General features: G+C 49.5%; 3 protein-coding genes across 3 annotated transcripts; 1 reads left to right on the top strand and 2 right to left on the bottom strand.

Annotated features, from left to right (window-relative positions):
* Window positions 1–202: 202 nt before the first annotated feature.
* CONPUDRAFT_89043 (uncharacterized protein) lies at window positions 203–10,342 on the bottom strand (the record flags this gene model as incomplete). Its single annotated transcript, XM_007768728.1, has 35 exons — window positions 203–355; window positions 410–465; window positions 540–1,392; window positions 1,552–1,958; window positions 2,010–2,079; window positions 2,134–2,173; window positions 2,224–2,313; window positions 2,344–2,637; window positions 2,691–2,863; window positions 2,929–2,987; window positions 3,040–3,258; window positions 3,327–3,345; window positions 3,400–3,501; window positions 3,553–3,597; window positions 3,660–3,870; window positions 3,920–3,957; window positions 4,014–4,167; window positions 4,219–4,360; window positions 4,465–4,567; window positions 4,624–4,652; window positions 4,705–4,756; window positions 4,812–5,741; window positions 5,772–5,906; window positions 5,956–5,974; window positions 6,027–6,689; window positions 6,732–6,878; window positions 6,931–7,461; window positions 7,517–7,572; window positions 8,328–8,349; window positions 9,655–9,750; window positions 9,804–9,853; window positions 9,904–10,017; window positions 10,067–10,090; window positions 10,138–10,155; window positions 10,211–10,342. 35 exons carry the CDS (start codon window positions 10,340–10,342, stop codon window positions 203–205), a joined length of 6,246 nt encoding a protein of 2,081 aa, XP_007766918.1.
* A 5,377-nt stretch (window positions 10,343–15,719) lies between these two features.
* On the bottom strand, window positions 15,720–16,979 carry CONPUDRAFT_81138 (uncharacterized protein). The gene is made up of 5 exons (XM_007768338.1): window positions 16,636–16,979; window positions 16,450–16,575; window positions 16,261–16,397; window positions 15,889–16,202; window positions 15,720–15,826 (listed from the first exon to the last, which is right to left on the bottom strand). The coding sequence occupies exons 1-4, from the start codon at window positions 16,811–16,813 to the stop codon at window positions 16,092–16,094; spliced, it is 552 nt and encodes a 183-aa protein (XP_007766528.1). The 5' UTR covers window positions 16,814–16,979; the 3' UTR covers window positions 15,720–15,826; window positions 15,889–16,091.
* Window positions 16,980–17,408: 429 nt separating this feature from the next.
* On the top strand, window positions 17,409–18,697 carry CONPUDRAFT_101589 (electron transfer flavo protein alpha subunit). The gene is made up of 3 exons (XM_007768727.1): window positions 17,409–17,698; window positions 17,747–18,476; window positions 18,529–18,697. The coding sequence occupies exons 1-3, from the start codon at window positions 17,478–17,480 to the stop codon at window positions 18,622–18,624; spliced, it is 1,047 nt and encodes a 348-aa protein (XP_007766917.1). The 5' UTR covers window positions 17,409–17,477; the 3' UTR covers window positions 18,625–18,697.
* The last annotated feature ends 39 nt before the right edge of the window (window positions 18,698–18,736 follow it).

The raw sequence follows: 18,736 nt of genomic DNA, 5'->3' as shown, positions 1-18,736 counted from the left end.
GAGTGGAATTACGCTAAATTCACAGACGGACGGTGAGCCGGTGCTTACATAAGTGAATAGCCGGTTATAACCGGTACTGGCGGAATCTTTCGTCTAGCCAAGTTCAAACCATACGAAACAGAAAGACATAGCGGTAAACGTTGATCAAAATATTGCCTCCCTGACATATTCGATTATACACAGGTTATTAATTGTTTTCTAGTCAGAACATCCAAGGCGATATTCCTGCACCTGCCTGACGTGCCAATGCTTCAAAGTCAGTGGCGACCGTGTTCCTCGAGTCAAGTCTGTGTCCTGATCCACCGATGTTTTCGCCACATTCGGGGCATTGCGAACGCTCCACCGCCCCGCCGCACTGTAGCCGGGTTAGTACATTAGCTTCGCAGAACAAATAATAACCGGTCCTCACTTCAGTTATCACGAAGGTATGCCCGTTAGGGCAATTATAGAAATGTCCAGTGTGGCCTATATAGCTCGGTTTCAATGATATTGAATCCGAGAAGATATCAGCCCAGCCTACCAAAGTCTAGTGCCTTGACGATTTCCATCTGCTCGTCTAGAGACAGGCTCATAAAATGTGTCCATCCGTAATGACTTCAAAATATTCTCCCATTTGTCGGTGATTGTATGAGCTGTCTTCGAAAAGTTGTCTTCCAGCCATTTCCGTTCTTTCTCTAGATCGGTATTCACTGTAGTCATGCAGGGGTTGAGATAGTTGCGGACGGCTTGCTTAACCTCTTGCCCCGCCTGGTCTCGGCCACTTTCGACGCGAGCTATCATCTCTTCCCTATCGTCCTTCAAAGTCCCATTACTCCTACACATGAAAAGATTGAAGCAGAATTTCTCGAGGTCCACTCTGAGATGCATTAGAACCGTGGTAGTAGCTTGGCGAGGTGAACCGGAACTGATCGCAATGTTGAAAGCAAGATTCACGTCACGGGAACAAGTGGAGAATATGAAGTCAAGGTAGCTCGCCCAGACTGCGCGACTTGACTTAGGATATTCGTTTCCAAGCCTTGTCACCTCTTCGAGCCATGCTGTCCCGAGGCGAGAAAGCGCGAGCTGTATGTGAAGACTAGTCCAGATTGACTCAACGAGGAATCGCTTGTCAGCCAGGGGACGAGGTTGCCCGACCTTCCTCATGGCTTCTTGCCTAGCATGCTCCATAGGGCGCATGGGGGCTTGACTAGGATGGTCGACATAGCATTGAGTTTCTTGTTCATAGAGACAGGAAACAGATGCTTCCCATGCTCTGTTGTGTGCTGAGCGCATCCCGCCTGCGTCTGCAGCGATGCGATAGGCAGTGAAGAGTTTGTGAGTAGCCTTGCGCCATATATCGACAACAGGTGGTTCAACCTTGTGGAGTTTGGTGTTTGCCACATTGTTGTCTCGCTCCGATACAATGGTGCTATCCTGATTTGCTCGCAATGCCTTCTGTTGAGCCCCTCTGATGCTAGCGAGCTTGGGGTTCTTGACCTGAGGACTCTTTATGGAAGCAGCAGCTTTACGTAGAAAATCTTCTGCCTCGTTTACTGCGAAAGATTCCCATACTGACTGAGCCTCTGTAAGCCGCCGCGACATCTTGGAAGGAATGTTCCTTTCTAAGATATCCAAATCAGCTCTTTTGAAGATTTGACCGTAACAAGGCGACTTGATGGCGGTGCGACAAGTAGGACATGTCGGAGGACTCTTGAAACCATGAGGTGGACAGGCTAGAGTTTCCCAGCATCCTTGTGCATCCTGGTTGTAGTACTCTGTCATGCTGCAGATGCCATCGAGTGTTTCGACTGTGAAGACATGTCCACAGTGGGGCAGAGTTATGAGCAGTTCGTCCACGGTCTCCTCATCCACGTTTATTTCTTGTAGGGTCCATTGCATCACAAGATCGGCCACTTTGGATCTTTGATCCTCGGCTGCGCAAGCTGGACAGACTTGGATACGGCAGTCCTCACCACACACTAGGCATACAGTAAATCAAATACGGCTTTGAGTGTAAGTGTGCCACTAACCTGAGGGGCATCTATGGCCACAGCCTAGTTTTCTGTAGCACCTAAGGTCGCAAGGCAAGCGAGCACAGACCTGAGAATAATGGATAAATCTGTTGTAAAAGGACGAAAGCAATAGTAGACTTACTGATCCACATGGAACAGGACAAGTGTGATGACAACAGCGCCTATCCAAAAGTTTGTCAGTGTCAGGATAACCAAGTACAAATTCTCTGACCATTCGCAAGGCTTCTGACAAGGACAAGGGTCTGAACACTGTAGTTTGCATCGGGCATGAGAGCAGAACTGTCGACATGGCCGCAAACAACTAGTCGAATGCTGATGGTCCTCAGAGCACGGTTCTTGACATTGATGTCCACAGTAGAGCAGCTTGTCACAGCCATGCTTCCGATGATGAGCTCGCTCTATGTATTCCAGTCTGTCTGCGTTAGGCAAGCTCATCTCTTGACATTCGTGACAGGGTGCATTGCATGTCTTTCTGCAGCATGGCATCACACGCTCACAAATTTCCCGGCACTTGTGGAGCGTCGGATCCGCTGAACATGACAGGGTTGCAGAGTGTTCGCAGTGAGGTAGATTCTTGACAACTGGATGCAAACAAGCAACATCTTTCAGACTATCCATTCTATGACTAGATCCAGTCGCTAGAGTATGTCAGTCTCAAGTCTACAGGGAAGCACATACCATGAAAGCGGCGGGCTAGTGTGACCGCAAGGCAGCTTCACATCATAGATGAGGAATAGGCAATTGCCGCAAGGTTCCGCGCATTCTTTTTTACACGGGTGTTCTCGAGAGCAAAGCCTTCTGCAGACTTGTAGGCAATGTACCACCATATGCTTCGGATCGTCACTATGGCACTATGAAACACAGTGTGAGGTTAAGAACTGCAGGAACTCATTTATGGTACCAATGCCGATCTAACCTTGTAAGGACCCATATGTCCACACTGGAGGCGGAATTCGCAAGGTCGCATACAACCACCTATGGTTCCAGATCAATAAACAGCCATGATTCTCAATGAAGGTGTGTTTACTGTCAGGAGCAATTCTTGGGAGAACACCAGGCTCGGACACGAGTTCTACAATATCAGGGTGGCGGTGGCATGCAAAATAATTAAGCAAAAAAAAATGTATCATGGGTAGTGCTGGGCCAAGAGCATCACCCACCTCCAATTCCTCAATTACAGATTTCCACATGGTGCTTCTTGAGGCAAGGTTAGCTGCGTTTCCGAAAATGTAGAGCCCATGGCGGGCTCAGGAGAGAGCAACTAAGAAATATCAGCTGGGAGAGACAATGTACTGTGTATAAAAGTGCAATTACCATTGGTACGGTTTTCTGACTGGTTGTTGGTGTCAGCTTCTGAATACTGTTTAGGACTAGTAGATGAACATACTTTGAGGAAACCAATGTTAGTCCTGTTGGCAGCAGCAATTCCCAGGTTGGCCATTTCTTCGTCCAAGGCACCGGAATTCCGAACCAAAGATAAGATGACAATCTATTATCCAGACGTCAGCAGCAGTAGCAAACACAACAAGCTCAAACTTACAGTACCCTCCTCGCCTTGATAGTTGTCAACCGTTCGAAGTCGAACCTAAGAGCATTTATGAAAAACATCATTGAGGTGGTCATCCACAAAACTCGTGAGATCCTTACCCTTTTGGTCACTTGAACCTGTTCCACGCTGCTTGTGGTCTCTGAGTCAACTGCAACATCATCCTCTTCCTCAGCGAGAGCTTGTTTGTCCCTTTCATCAAGTTCAACTATAACAGCCATTTCATTTGTGAGTGCATCCCTCAACCGCGCGAGCTGTCCCAGGTATGCGCAAAGAACAACAATGTCTCCATCTTGCGAGTAGCAGCCTTGCCTGTGTCTGATTTAGTTCAGCCAATATAGGTCGTAAAGAGGTTGATTACCTCAAAAAGTACAAAACAAGGTCTTTTATCATGTTGACCTACCATACACAAAGATGTTCAAAAAGTGATTATCCAAAGGTACAAGACCACTTACCTCAAACATATCATACTTGCTCGCTAACATGTCTTCGGCACCTCCGTTTTCCTGATGTTCATGAGTAAAGAAGAACACGTCCTTCGTGATCCCTTGGACTGGTGGGTACTGCAGGACTATTTCGTGATCTTCAAGACCAGGGTACAACGTGTTCCTATAAGTTACTTGTTTATTAGGCATGACAGGGTAATGCAGATGTGCTAACTGTATCAGAGAGGATATCGATGGGCGCATTCTGCGCTGCACATCAATGCGAGACATGGGGAATCCAGCGCTCGATAGCCTTTCCATCAAGGACATATCAAATTTGAATAGTTCACACCCACGCTTGCTATCCATTGATAAAGCTAGTAAAAATATTTTAGTGGTTGACTTGGGTGCATCTTTAGATGCCTGTGAGGAAATCTCGCACAGAAATTGTTCAGGTTGGGTCAAAGTTGTAGGGGATCACCAATGAGAATTAGATGCTCCACAGAAGGAACAAGGCTGCTCAAGATATGCGCTTCAAGCACTTGACCTGCTTCTTCAACCAGGAGCACCCACGGGCTTAGCCCCTAATTTTGCGCAACATGTGAGCATCAGAATAATGGAAATATGTTTGCGTCCGCACTTTCAGGAGAGAAGTCAACTTTGCAGCACCTAAATCCTCACATCAGCCCTAGGTAGCTGTGTATAATGCTTTAAACCTCACCCATTGTTGTACACCCAATGATGTCAACATTTTTCATAAGCAGCCACTTAACCTATGCCATTTAGTCCCTAAGTGCCAGGAAATTGGCTCAAGAGAGCTGAGCGCACCTCTTCTTTGCCTTCGTTATACCGACGCAGTGTTTCGGCATGCCGTTCTCTCAGCCTTTGAAACTCGGCAAGACGGGCTTCATACACAGTGACCCTGACTTGCTGTAGCCAGTAATCGTGAAGTGAAGCTCTCTCGAGGCGGCCCATACTCCAAACCCCACCGTCATCAAAAAGGTGCTCCAAACAACGATTGGAAGTTGGGACTTGTGGAGGTCGATCATAATTGAATGTTGAAAAAAAGGCCTGAATGTCACCTATATGTGGTGTGTTCGAAGTGGCCAAAGGAGATATGGAACGTGGAGTATGGGGCTGAGGGGATGCTTGAGTTATTTGATTCTGCATTGCAGATTGGGACAGTTCGGTCATCTGGGCAGAATTTTGGAATTCAGTCAACCACCTTTCCTCCACTAATCCTGATGCGACTACTATGTCTTCTGGTCCCTCCTCATCCGAGCCAGCGGTCTCATCTTCGTGGCTGCCTTCCACATTGAGCATGCTAAAAGTGTTGTGGGTGCTGTGCGGCTGAACAGACAAACCAGTTGCATCTGAAAATGGCTCAGGCTGTTCTAGAAAGTCCAAATCCACAGCTTTCAGCCAGAGTGCATACAAGCTAATATCCTTGAGTTTGGACCGGCTGCTTGCACCTTGACTATACCAGCCTTCCTCGTGATCCACAAAAGCTGAGATGATGCTATTGATCCAAGGAGGGGGGTTAGAAAGGAATTCGTGATGCTCAGGATAGAAGCATTGTATATGTTTGGAGATCTCCTCAGATTCCGACTCAATTTCAGAATTGACCATCTGGTTGATGAGCTGACAGATTTCCTCCTCGGCAACCTTGTGATCCCTGTGCCGCCCCGAGAAGGATGAATCAAGTCTTGAGTGACCTGCAATCATCTCGAGCATCTCAATAGAGAACTCTGAGATACGCTCATCGGCAGAGCGAGACCCCAATCAAACAATGTTCTTTGTGATCCCAGCGTCAAGTACCGAGCTGAGCATATGATCCAATGCATGGTTTGTAAAAGCAATCATCAGTATGGGCCGTATGCCATTATTGAGTAAGACTCGAAGCAACTGAAGCCCGGTGTAGCTCTAGAATCCATTGTTAGGAGGATGGTATGAGAGGTATGAAACTATGCACCTTTCCGGTCCCTGGAGGCCTTCACATGGCGTTAAGTTCAATGTCACTTAATTACTGGATGGCGGGCTTACCCTTGGATCAGAGCGACTTCGCTCATCAATGCGTCAACTACTGCATCAGCTTGACTGGGATCTAAGCAGCTTTGTTGACGTAGCAAAGCTCGAGCATTGTCAGCTGTATGAGTGTCACTTGGTGCTAGCAAGAGCTGGTTCCTGTCAAATCCAGAGACTAAAGAGCTCAAGTCGTATGAAAAGCCTGGAAGCAGGGCATACTTTGGAGGGCTGATAGAGTGGGTACTGAAAAAATCCGGGTGATGGTGTACAAGGTCGGAAGCAAAGGGAATCGTCTCGGGCTGGACTTTGAGGGCCTCAAGAATTGGCCGAAATGCCTCGAACATCATGGGAGATTCAACGAGCAGCTTAATTCCGCTGTCAGTGGAACGGCTATGCAGATCTTGCAGTATCCGTAATTCAACTGAAGCATCAAAGAAAACGATGCGCACGCAGACCCGTTCAGCATTGCGCCTGACATGTTCTGCCACATCCTTGACCGAGCTGGCGATGACACCTAGGTGAATGGCCACGTTGCCACCTGACTGCCAGACGACTTCAATGAGGCCGCCTTGGGATAAATGCTTCCCACTCATCCCCTCCCAGAATGCAGCCCTTGCACTTGCCTGCTGAGATCGTGCTCGTCCAGGGGGCGCGTCGAACATTATGCTTGTGGATATCCCTCTTCAGTCGGGCACAAGCGATGAGAAGTCGGCATTGGCATACAGATTGAACATCACGCCGTCCCGTCCACCTGCATGTCCTCGGCACTTTCCTCCGCCTTTACTCAAGAACTGTGAAAGCTGAGTTTTGCGGAAATTTGTGTTCTTGATGTCATCCAAGACCAGCTGAACGGCAAGCCGAAGAGGTGCACTGGATAAACCAAAATCAATAGGGCAATAAACAGTTGTGAAGATAAACATACATCAGCTCTTCTCTGAGGAGATGAAACTGTATGTCAAGGAGGCGCTCCATAGATTCAGGTGGGGCCAGGTGGGGAGCACCATATAGGTTTGCAGGTAAGAACGGATCCAACCAACAAGTTAGTTCCTCATGAGTAGGAGCAATCCGGATGTCGTAGATATCAACGTGGTCATTGTCGTGGCAAGGACCTTCGTGGCGAAGCTCCCCAGGGCCTTCATATGCTGTTTTGAGGGCAGCTAGTTTTCCTTCACTGATCCGTGGGGCTGTCCTCGGCTGATCCTTTTCCTTGCCATTACCGTTTGCTTTCTCTTGCTCTCTTTCAACCATAGAAATGATACGTGCAAATCTATCTTGGATGTCTCCCAAGATAAGATCTCGAACAGGGATTTGCGTGCTCATAAAAGGGCCGTCAAAGGCTGATGGACTTGCGCAGATACTGGCTTGCCACTTGAAGTACCATTCATTAACCTGACGGGAAAGGGGGCCTAGGTTGGGGTACATTATGACGGTGTTCTTGAACCGGATGAGAACCCTGCGTAATTCCTGAATGAGCACTTGTGTATAATATCCTAGGAGAAAAGCCATACTCTTGAAGTATCGTAGACAGAGAAGTAAAAAAACTGATGCCCATGCTCTCCCCTTGCTGAATGGAGAGGGTCTGACTGTCATGCTCTGGTCCCGTTCCGGTCTCTACGGCAACATTCCGATCCACGCAGCCACCTTGCTACTCTTCCTCGCTACATGTTTGACAGGTGTTGTTCCTTATTACCTCCTTTTCTACATGGCCAGCCCTCGTATTGGGAGGAACCCAACCACATGAGTTGCAAACTGGTTGGGTCTCAGCTGTCAGCCGAATAAGGAAGTCAGTTAGACTCAACGCAACGCGTTCATACGCGCTCACCACTTGCGCGTAACTCATACGCATACTTGCATATAGCTCTTCCAATACATTGAGCGCTGTTGAACCCAACCATCGTCTCTTGATGTCGCAAATTTCTGCTAAGGACAACCGCTGCCGAGCGCTGAAGGTTTGTTGATTCACATCCTCTCTTTCTTTCCCACCACCACTATTCCCTCAGCCCGACCATGCCCCCCTCTTGTTCTCGACAGACCCTCAATCTCGACCGTAAGTCACATATGAACTCTATTACCGTACAGTTTTTACCTCCAGCCCACAGATTGGACGGTCAGAACTGGGCCGTTCGCGTTCATGTACAGGTGTCGAGCCTGTGCAGACGTCGAATGGCACAATCTCACCAAGGCATACCATCACGAGAGGACCACCAAGCACCAGTGCCGAGTCGCTGCTCGTGCCGCCCTCCACGCCCCACTGCCTCAACCCCCTGCTCTGACATCCGCCCTCTCCACGCTCGTTTCTTCGGTGGACTCCCCCCTCACCATCGCCCCTGGCTGTTGAAGTCTGCTTGAGTCGGTAGACTTTGTGAACACCGATGATGCAGCCATGGCCAATTTCCCGCCCAATCCGCTCTCACCCCACACAGACGAGCACCCTCTTCAGCTCCAGCTGGACTGGGAAGCTCTTGACCACAACTCGCTTATGACCGCGCCCGTCAGCCAGCTCCACATGGACGCCATGGCCGCCAATCTAGATGCCTTCATGGACGGAGCGTCCATTTCATCCGACGACGAACCCGCCGAGTTTTCATTATCATCTGCTATAGGTTGTCTGACTATCATTTCAGCTACTACATAAGGTTGTCGCCAACGACACAAGGCGCTATGGTTGGAACAGGGGCAACTCCACCCTCCCTGAACTCCCAGCCACCTACCTGCCCCACCCTGCTGGCCAGGCTCCTCTGCTGGTCTCTTCTATCGCAATCCCGGCTGCTCCCATCACTAGCCTTCTTGCCGAGTAGTCGCTCACGTAGCAGTCGTATTAGATATTTGATATGTTATGAATAATCATATGTTTTATGTGATTTACCCAAATTCAGTGCGATTCCGGCTGCAGTATTTGTGACGCATGGATGACTTCATGGGGATACGGTATCATTACTAGACCCAACTATGTCGAAGATGTACCTAATGACACGCAACGCAAGGTTCGTTGCATGAAATTTATGTTCACCCTTTCCTAATCAAACCGAAGTATATACTGCGTGCATGATGTATTCTTGCCAACCTAACTGTGATTGAGTCCAAGGGGTAGCTGTGTACTAGTCTCGTTGCTACCTGTCTACCTTTGACACTTCTTGACATTCCTATCATTCCGCAGTTGCTACGATATTGTATCCAATGTTTTATCTCATGTTTACTTACTAACAATCCGTTCCTTCCGCACGTTCCTTACTCATCGTACATTACCTCCAACTCCGGAGCAGTAGTATAAATACTTGTATAGTTCAGCCTGTATTCCTCAGTATGAATATCGACTTACTTCTGCCCTCTACTCCTCTTCGCCTCTAAGTCCTTCCCGCAAATTCCTACTCCAAGTGTCTTCCGCAATACTTGTGTCTTATTCTATCTTCAAGTCTTCCCTCACTTCGTACTTCGGTACTCTCCCGTCAACCTCCGGTGCCTACGGCACTTTTGCTCCCTACATGCCGGTCCTCCGGTATTGTTCCCATCCCCTCCGTGTCGCTACCGTCAACTGCTTACCCTACGCTCGCCCTCCGAGTCCCTACGCTAGCGTTCCGGGACACGGTATCCCTAGTGGAGCTTAGCTCGAACATCCCGCATACTTCCGGGCAGGCACGGAGTTAACACTGAGAATGATTCCGCAGCCATGATTGCCTCCATGCACGAGTTGATTACAAAAGAGAGGTTTTCGATATTGTCAAGTATAGTGTGAAACAAAATGCTGGGATAGATTCTTGTCAACAAAAGTGGGCTTCGAAGCCCAGCCCCACTCACTTAGACTGCGTCCAGAGAGTGCTCTTGACAACATATTCCGAGGACATGAACTAATCCAGATTTGAATCTCGGTGAATTTGGAGTGATGGTTTCAGCGTACTTTGAGTATGGGGATTAAGCCCCTTTGGAAGGATAGACATTCTTTGTTCGTCCCAGCTTTAGTGGAGACTTTGGACCAGCTGAGAATTTGGATGATACGCATAATGCCTGAGCTCTACTTGGGGGATGAGTAAATCATAGGTGCTATTCATGGTAACACTTACCGATGTGATGGATGAAAGGAACAGCTGCTTATATGAGTAATGTGCACAGACTTGTATGACAAGAGAAATACCTGGCCATCCTCTGTAGTCTAACGAGATGCAGACATCAGCCAAGGTTTTGCAAGTATATATGTTATATCTTACCCATGATTGGTTTGAGGGATCAGCACTGCTGAGTGCTTTCATAAATGCATACACCTCATATGTCGTTCTGAAGCGGAAACTGTCAGCGAGAAACCGTTTAATTTGGTAATGTGCCTCCGTAGGTGACAACATCACGGTCGTAGGTGGTGTAATCCCTGCGGGGCCATGAGGGGGTTTGGGTAGCTTTGACGAAGTCGCGACCGGTGTAGAAGCAGCTACTCCCTGTGGTTTCGTTTCGAGAGATGGGTCCATAGAATGCCTATAATGACAATCGAACTCGCGCTTGCAATGACCTGAACTCCAGAAGAATCTGCAAACTCCTTTAGGAGGCGAAGATTTAGGAGCAGCGTCACGAGGAGTTGAAGATGCCTCTTGAGTTGCAGATAAGGTTGCATTTTGGTGAGCAGTATTGTGAGTGAAGACACATGCGTCCCCATTGCGGCAACCCCAAGGAGAGTTGAAAAAATGACAAGGAGGACGAGACATTGAGGTTCTGCGGCATCGATCAAGCTTAAGGGTGCAACTATTTATGAGATTTGAAGCAACGGCGAACTTTGAAAAGCTGTAGTGCGACGATCTATCAGGTGCACCAGATAGGCACTCGGGATACCCCTGTATGTAACACGAAGCTCCAGAGCTCCAGGCCTCCAGGCATTGTGATCAATTATGTCAGCTAAGCAGCCTGTTCCACAGCGGATCTGCTGGGACTTGGGCACGCCACCAACAACGTTGGAAAATCACCTACGCAAGCACTTTGGTACATACTAACCTCCTTGAAGATGCTTCCATTTCTCCGAAAGCTCTGCCTCGCTCTAGTTTCATCACTCTGAACAGGAGACTGAAACGATAGGGTGCTCTATTCAGATTAACTTGGGGAAGAGCGTTTAGTATCGCGGGGAACCGAAAGAGTGGGGATCCTAGGGTTATACAGCATTATAGCATAACACGAAGCAAGGTCAGCTATAACCCAACTTAAAAAAGTTGGCTTTATGGGCGCATGTGAAAGCACAATTATTTCAGCAGCGTTAAATGGGACACGCACATATTTCGTTTGTCGGGCCATTGGTCGTAGGCAGGAACAATAACGCGACAAAATCTCTGTTTTCACTTAATGTTCGCTTCCAGATGCTTTCCGAGCGCCATCCTGGCTTCTACCCGTAAGCCAAAGACGCTGGCACCACGACATGCCGGGTTAACAACACATTTGATGAAAATGCATCCTAACTTCCACGTTTACCGGACATGTGTGAGGGCGATGTTGGTTGGGAAGCTATCACGGGCCAGGTTGAGCAGTCGGTGTCGCCGCAGATCGCGAGTTTTACCAACGAACGCACGCAACAAGGACCTAGGGTGTCGTACTACACCAGCAAAGCTCATCGATCGTCCGGAGGTTTGATATGGGCTGTTCAGTCCCTTGACATTCGTATGCTAGTGCCTGAAAAGCGTGATTCGGAAGGGTTTGTCATAACAGCCAAAGTCCAAAGTAAGAAGACCATTTTCGAATGGCATGAAGCGGTCCAGTGTTGTTTATTTTGAGGACAAGGCTGGATCAACCTGAGGCAAAGAGGCAGAGTAACTCCGTAGGTATATCTCTTCTGTGCTGGACAAGAGCTCCAAGGGTACCGATTGCTAGATACTACATGCCAAACAGTCAGCATAAGTTTATGGCAAGAGCGCAGTAGGAATGTTTACATGTAGTCGATAGAGCACCTTCGAGTCAAATAAGAAGTAGGACCTACAACGTCGAAGGCAAGTACTTGTCTACGTGCGCACGATTCAGGCAGACAAAGCTGCAGCCGCGAACTGAGCACTAAGACCTAGGACCCGAGACGCAAGTGTGTTCATTATGCATGGCTTACGGAGACGGGTGCATGGTCATATGGTAGTGGTTGTAAATAAAGGCTTATGATTCTGTGGGCTGGTGATGGCGGAGCTAGAAACGGACCACAGAGTTTCGCCGCATCCCCGACACCCGACACCCGACACCACACGACTCAGCAATATTCGAGCAATATCATCATAATTTCGTGAAGTGAAAACCAGAAGTCGATATCAGCGTAGTAAGCAAATGTTCAAACTAGAATGTATGGCGCATATCCACAAATCTGTAGTTGGCAACAGATCAGTATAATAGTATGGAAGAGGAATAATTATTCAAAGTAACATGTACGAGAGCGGCCAGATCTAGCCTGTCTCAGCAAACTATTATTCCACCGTAGTACCATACTAGTTATACTACTTACTCTCAACAAGACAACAAGAATTACCAGTGGTGACATGGCTTCCAATTCATGCCATGAAAGCTGCCAGGGCTTGGGCTATTGCTTGTAATGGGTGTCTAGAGTTGAGTAACTTTCAAGTGTCGAGCTGAGTGTCGATGTCGGATGTTGGGTGTCAGTTGGGCATCGGTTGGGTGTCGGGTGTCGGTTGGGTGTCGGGTGTCGGTTGGGTGTCGGGTGTCGGTTGGGTGTCGGGTGTCGGGTGTTGGTCAGGACTGCAGTGTACATCGAGATTACTTCAAATCTGTTATTATGGGCACAAGTCAGTAGTATGATGCGACGGGAAAGTTAAATCAAAGGCGAGCTCGGAGCAGGAAGAGCAGTGAATAAGCAGGGAACCAAGATATAAGGCTCGGTGTGTTCTTAAGTCAGGCTGAGGCCCGACTCAGAGTCAGGTCCGAGTCGGGTCCGAGTCAGGTCCATGAACTCCATGGTACAGCCGATCCGGAAAAGCTTGTCTGGGTGTAAAGTAGGCCAAATAATGTAAATTAATTCCGAAAATTCGCGTGAATGCGCCGAACGCGTCGTCGTAAAATGTCGTCCGCCGTCTGACGGCCATAACACCTCACTGTCCTCTCGAATCGAACCTATATCACTATGGTCTACCGAACAATTAGTGAAGATATCAAGATCCGTGCATTGGACCTCGTAGAGCAAGGCCACGAACACGAGGAGGTCGCTCGCATCCTCAACGTGTCTGAGAAGAGTATATCCCGATGGTTCAACAGCATCGACGAAAAGGGATCACTTGCACCGGCTCGTGAGCTCTGCGGACGTCCAGTTGCACTCAATGAAGACGTCAAAGAGAACCTCAGACAGCTCCTGCTCGAGAGCCCGAACCTATACCTTGATGAAATCGTTGAGTGGCTCGCACTATTTCACCACACTCAGATCTCGACCTCTGCACTAAGCCACACCCTGATTTCTCTCGGTCTCACTCGCAAGGTGATGGGTCGAGTTGCTGCTCAACGGGATGAGGCTGCCCGAGATGCATGGAGACGTGATGTAGCTGCCAACTTCACGGCCGAGCAGCTGGTCTTCACTGACGAGAGCAGCAAGGATGGCCGCACACTTTACCGACGCTACGGGCGTGCCCAACGCGGAGTACGACCAACAGAGATAGCACCTTTGGCACGGGGTGTGCGATACAGTATACTACCAGCACTGTCGCTTCGAGGCTATGAGGTGGTGCGCATTGTGGAGGGTTCGGTTGATGGTGAGATCTTCTTCGACTTCATCGTGAATGACCTGGTGAGTCTTCTCATCTTTGTGCGTCCAAGTCTCTCCTACTAATGCTTATGACATAGCTCCCTACTATGAATAGATACCCAGCCCCACGAAGTGTTCTTGTCATGGACAACTGCGCAATTCACAAGTCCGAGGCTGTCCGAGAGGTGGTTGATGCGGCAGGTATGTCCCTAGATTCTGTACCCCCACAAGCCCGTACCCAATGTCGTGCTGTTTTGCAGGCTGTGTGCTGCTCTTTCTTCCCCCATACTCGCCCGACTTCAATCCGATTGAAGAGAGCTTCAGTTGCGGTAAGGCAGTACTCCCCGATTCGTACATTTGACTCATCTATGGACTAGTCAAGCACTACCTTCGCCGGTACTGGCACCTGTTTCGAGACAACGAGTTCCCGGAGCTTGACTTGCGTGAGGCTTGTTTGACTGCAGTAACGGGGGAGAAGGCTTGTGGGTGGTATAGGGACTGTGGGTATCATTAGTTCCGTCTCTGTTACATTGATAAAACGCCCTTTGATATTGCTACCTAAGACCCTAAGCTAGAACATGATGTTTATCTACGAAATATCCAGCAAATTATGATTGTTCTACTACTAGTTGAATAGCAGCTACGTAAATGCAAGGTGTGGTTCAATTGAACCACTGGTCAGGCCCAGTCCCAGTCCCTACCTCGTAATTACCTGAGTTCGCCTCGTAACTGAAGCCCGAATTACCATTGCCATCCTGGTGATAGGGGTTACCTGCGTAGTGCATCTGCGGTGCACCATGTGCTCCGTAGCCGCCGAGATGGTAAGCCTGTGGCATCATACCGTGGCCCATGTTCCATCCTGCACCGTACGGCATAGCAAAGGGCACCGGCGCACCAAAGCCAGGTCCTCCGTAGCTGGCCCCTGGGAATTGTGCTCCTCCGAAGGTTTCGGTGGGGGCTGCATGCTTTGCCGGAGTCCCAGTCAACTTCCGACCATCCTCCTTCTTGAAGAATGGAGCACCGAAAGGGATCCGGTGAGCATTGGTCTCCTTCCGGCTCTGAACAATTAATAATCTGATGAGCGCATTATTAGATGAAGCAAAAATAAAGAGCTTACAATTGCATGAGCCCACACCCGGACACGCGCGGATGTCAACTCGTAGTGGAGGTTCAGTGGCGCGTACAAGAAGCAATGAACGTCAGGGTGCGCCGGGCATTGGCCAATTGGATACTGTTCCTGCAGCTCTTGCACGATTGGCTGCAGGGTCTTGTCGAGCGAGAGCTACGACTGAATTGAGCACGGCACGATTTCAGCAGCGTGATTCTCAGGGGTCTCACCTTTTTATCAAATAGCTTTGCCGGTACCCTTGCAGCCTTCATTTCCGTTTTTTCGTTCTCACTCTCACTGCCAAACTCATCCGGCTCGACATCAGAGCTTCCCGCCCATGGCTAAAACAGTATATTACTGTGCCCCACCACTAGTTCGACGGTCCACCACTAGTTCGTCACCCCCCCTTTTTGACCATTCCTCCCTTTCCACCTCCCATTTTTATTAGCAATACGTCATTATCATACTGCTGTCATATCATTTTCTCGAAAACCCGGTGAAAATCGATGCATTTCTGTGTTGTCGAATAGGGGTCGTGACGGCGAGTTTTGTCACTCCTTCGACACCTCGCAAAACATCCGTAGCTGAGTTTAAACCTAGTTGCATAAGTCCGATGTTGCTATTGATATCCTACGCGTGAATGGTGACCGCAAAGCGGTCGTGGCTCAGTGGTTTTGGCGGCATCACATCTCATTTTGCTCACGATTCAGGAGTTCGATCCCTCCTGTTGCCATTTTTGAGGCCTCAGCGTGTCACTCTCACCTTAATGCCGCGCTGCCGAGATGTGACCAACTCCGTGATCAAGTGTGACAAATGTGACCGTCGAAGTAGTGGTGGGCCGTCGAACTAGTGGTGGGGCACAGTAGTATAGCCAACGCGAATGATGAGGTACTTACTGCTCTTGTGGCCTTTAGGAGCTTCGCATTTTTCTTTGGGGGATTCATCGTCACAACCACCACGGTAGAAGGAGTGGCATTCGCTTTGATTTGCCCCACCATGGTCGTCAGACCATCCGGACTGGTGAGCGGAAGCCCACTACCCCTCTCTTTCAGCCATTTCCAGGCCATTGACGCTACGATCAGGTTGTCGGGCTTCGTTTGGACCAAACGGGCTAGCATTTCGAGAAAGCCCTCCCACGACGCAGCCGCCTCCTGAGTGATAACTTTAGGACCATACCTAAGGGGGTCCTGCTCCTTAAACTTCACCCGACCACCCCTCCCCTTCTCCTCCTTCGGATACAAGATGACCTCCACCGTTAGCGAAACAGTGAACGTGTCTGGGGCCTTCACTGCCGAGCTGAGAGCGGCTGTGCTTGGGTTCGGGGGCCGTCCGCGACCCTTTCGTGTGGACGAGACAGGTTTTGAAGCTGGGAGCGCTTGGTGCGTGGATTTTTGAGGTACAACTTCAGTTTTCGTCTTTTTCTTGATCGGGCTGTCGTTCTTGGCATCTGGCAGGGCTCCGGAGGTGGGCTGGGGCAAGTGGGGTGCTGTACCGGCGTCCTGGTTGTCCATTCTCAAGTTCCCATGCATCCGTTTCCTGGTTGAGAGTGAGGGGATGCGGAGCACAAGCCGCTCTGAGGAGACGAGCAGAGGTAAGGAATTAGTTAACATCACGGTGTTGGCCTGATCTCACACCTTTGGCAGTTTTGTCGGCTCCACCTTCATTGGTGACCGACCTCTCGGTAGTGTTGGTGGGTATCACAGCAGTCGCAGCTCCATTGGTGGGAGCACGGGTGGGGTCGTACAAGAGAAACTCACTGAGACTGTCAGGTGAGCCCTCACGATTGCTGTGGCCATCTCCATCGGTGTCATCACTGAGCTGGATATCAGCAGGGTCGTATCCAGCAGCGAAAACAGCATTCCAGTAGTCGTCGGCATTTGCACAGTGCTGGCGAAAATTTGCGTGCCATTTTCTGAACCTTTCGTTTGACATGGCCTGGAGTTCCTCCTCAGTGTAGCCGGGGAGGGGCTCGGGATAGTCGGGGATGTGTTTCGAGTGCATGGGCATGGTTTTGTCGATGTTTTGAACGGGAGCGGATGAATAGCAGCGAGGACAACGCACGCGACGATGCTCTCGAGGGACTTTGATTAATTTTTTGGATATTTCGGAATTAATTTACAATGTTTGTGCTACTTTGCTTCCGGACAAGCTTTCCCGGAGCGGCTGTACTGTATCCTGAAAGTCGCCCAACCCTTAGAAGCCTTCCCTTGGTATTGTTTCAATTGGCATCACATATATGCTGGATATCTACAATGCTGATGAGATATCAAAGCACATGTTTTATCGTGACATCACTGCAATTTGGAGTTAATGTTTTGTAAGGCAATTATGACATTGGCAATACTAAGATGTCCCTAACAAGACAAGGAGAAAAGTGGATTGTAGTCAATGACTAGCAATTTCGATGCTGATAAGAGGCATAGTCCATATGCACAGAATCAATATTTCAATCACGGCCCCAGCATCATGGAGTGTCGTAAGGAGGGGGAACACTGGGGGAACTCAAACTTCTCAAAGTGTCAGGTAACGAGTCGTGTGGTGTCGGGTGTCGGGTGTCGGGGATGCGGCGAAATCCTATAGCCCGCTAGAAACAGGAAGCACTGGCGCGACTTCCGGAATCCCATCTGGACCAACACCCAGAGCAACTCCGTCTGTTTCCTCAGGCTCCAACATGTTGCGCGTAGCAAGCCTCAACTTTCGGACAAGCCTGCTTCGTACCTATGCCACCGCCGCCTCTCCTCATGCGCTGGTTTTCCTTGAACACCGTGGAGGCAGTCTCGATTCCGGGTCACTTTCGGCCGTAACAGCTGCCTCTCAGTTAGGTGGTCAGGTCACAGGACTCATTGTGGGCAATGAGAGTGAAGTTCCAGCAGCAATTGAGGCTGCTAAGAAGTAAGCCAGGTTTACTGCAGTCACTTCGACCACTCACGATGTCTTCAGAGTGAAAGGTCTGAATGCCATTGTTCACTGCACGTCACCCCAATACACGGCCAGTTTGCCGGAAACTGTCTCTCCTCTTTTTGAGAAGATCCTCTCAGGAAGCACGCAGTACTCCCATGTTGTATCAGCACACTCGTCTTCCGCTAGATCTATCCTCCCCCGCGTCGCTGCTAGACTTGATGTTCCGGCCGTCTCTGACATCACGTCTCTTGAGCATGATGCCTCCGCGAGCACTACGACTTTTACCCGTCCCATCTACGCCGGCAACGCTATCGCGACAGTTCGCTCCCCCTCATCCGTTCCCATCAAGTTCTTTACGATCCGCTCAACCGCGTTCTCGGCCGCGCTGTGCGAGGAGGGAACCAGCGTCGAAGCCACGAGCATTGACCCCACTGAAGTTGCAGATCCTCCTTCAGAGCATGTCAAGACCTCGCTGACCAAGTCAGACCGCCCCGAGCTTGGAGTTGCTACCCGGGTTGTGTCTGGAGGACGGGCGTTGAAGAATGCTGAGACGTTCGAATCCACCCTCTACCCCTTAGCAGATCTCCTTGGTGCAGCGGTTGGTGCCTCAAGGGCTGCCGTCGATGCTGGGTATGCGGACAACTCGCTGCAAGTTGGTCAGACTGGCAAGATAGTCGCTCCTGAGCTGTATATGGCGCTTGGCATCTCTGGGGCTATCCAGCATTTGGCTGGCATGAAGGATTCCAAATTGATCGTTGCTGTGAACAAGGTGGGTTGAGCGACGCTCGCTTCTCAATATTTGCGTTAATTCCTCGTATCAGGACCCCGACGCTCCCATTTTTCAGGTTGCAGATGTTGGGTTGGTAGGAGACTTGTACCAAGTTGTGCCGGAGATGATCGAAAAACTTAAACAATAGAACGGATCCATGTATCAACCCGCCAATAGGTCTAACATGTTACACAGACATGGAAGTGATGTGCTAATATCCGTATTTCTCCAGCCCGTGGAGGTCCTATAATGTCTGAGCG

Source organism: Coniophora puteana (assembly GCF_000271625.1).
Source record: "Coniophora puteana RWD-64-598 SS2 unplaced genomic scaffold CONPUscaffold_4, whole genome shotgun sequence".
Lineage (NCBI taxonomy): Eukaryota > Fungi > Basidiomycota > Agaricomycetes > Boletales > Coniophoraceae > Coniophora > Coniophora puteana.
The sequence above is the reverse complement of the archived record's forward strand: the minus strand, read 5'-3'. Positions and strand labels throughout refer to the sequence as shown.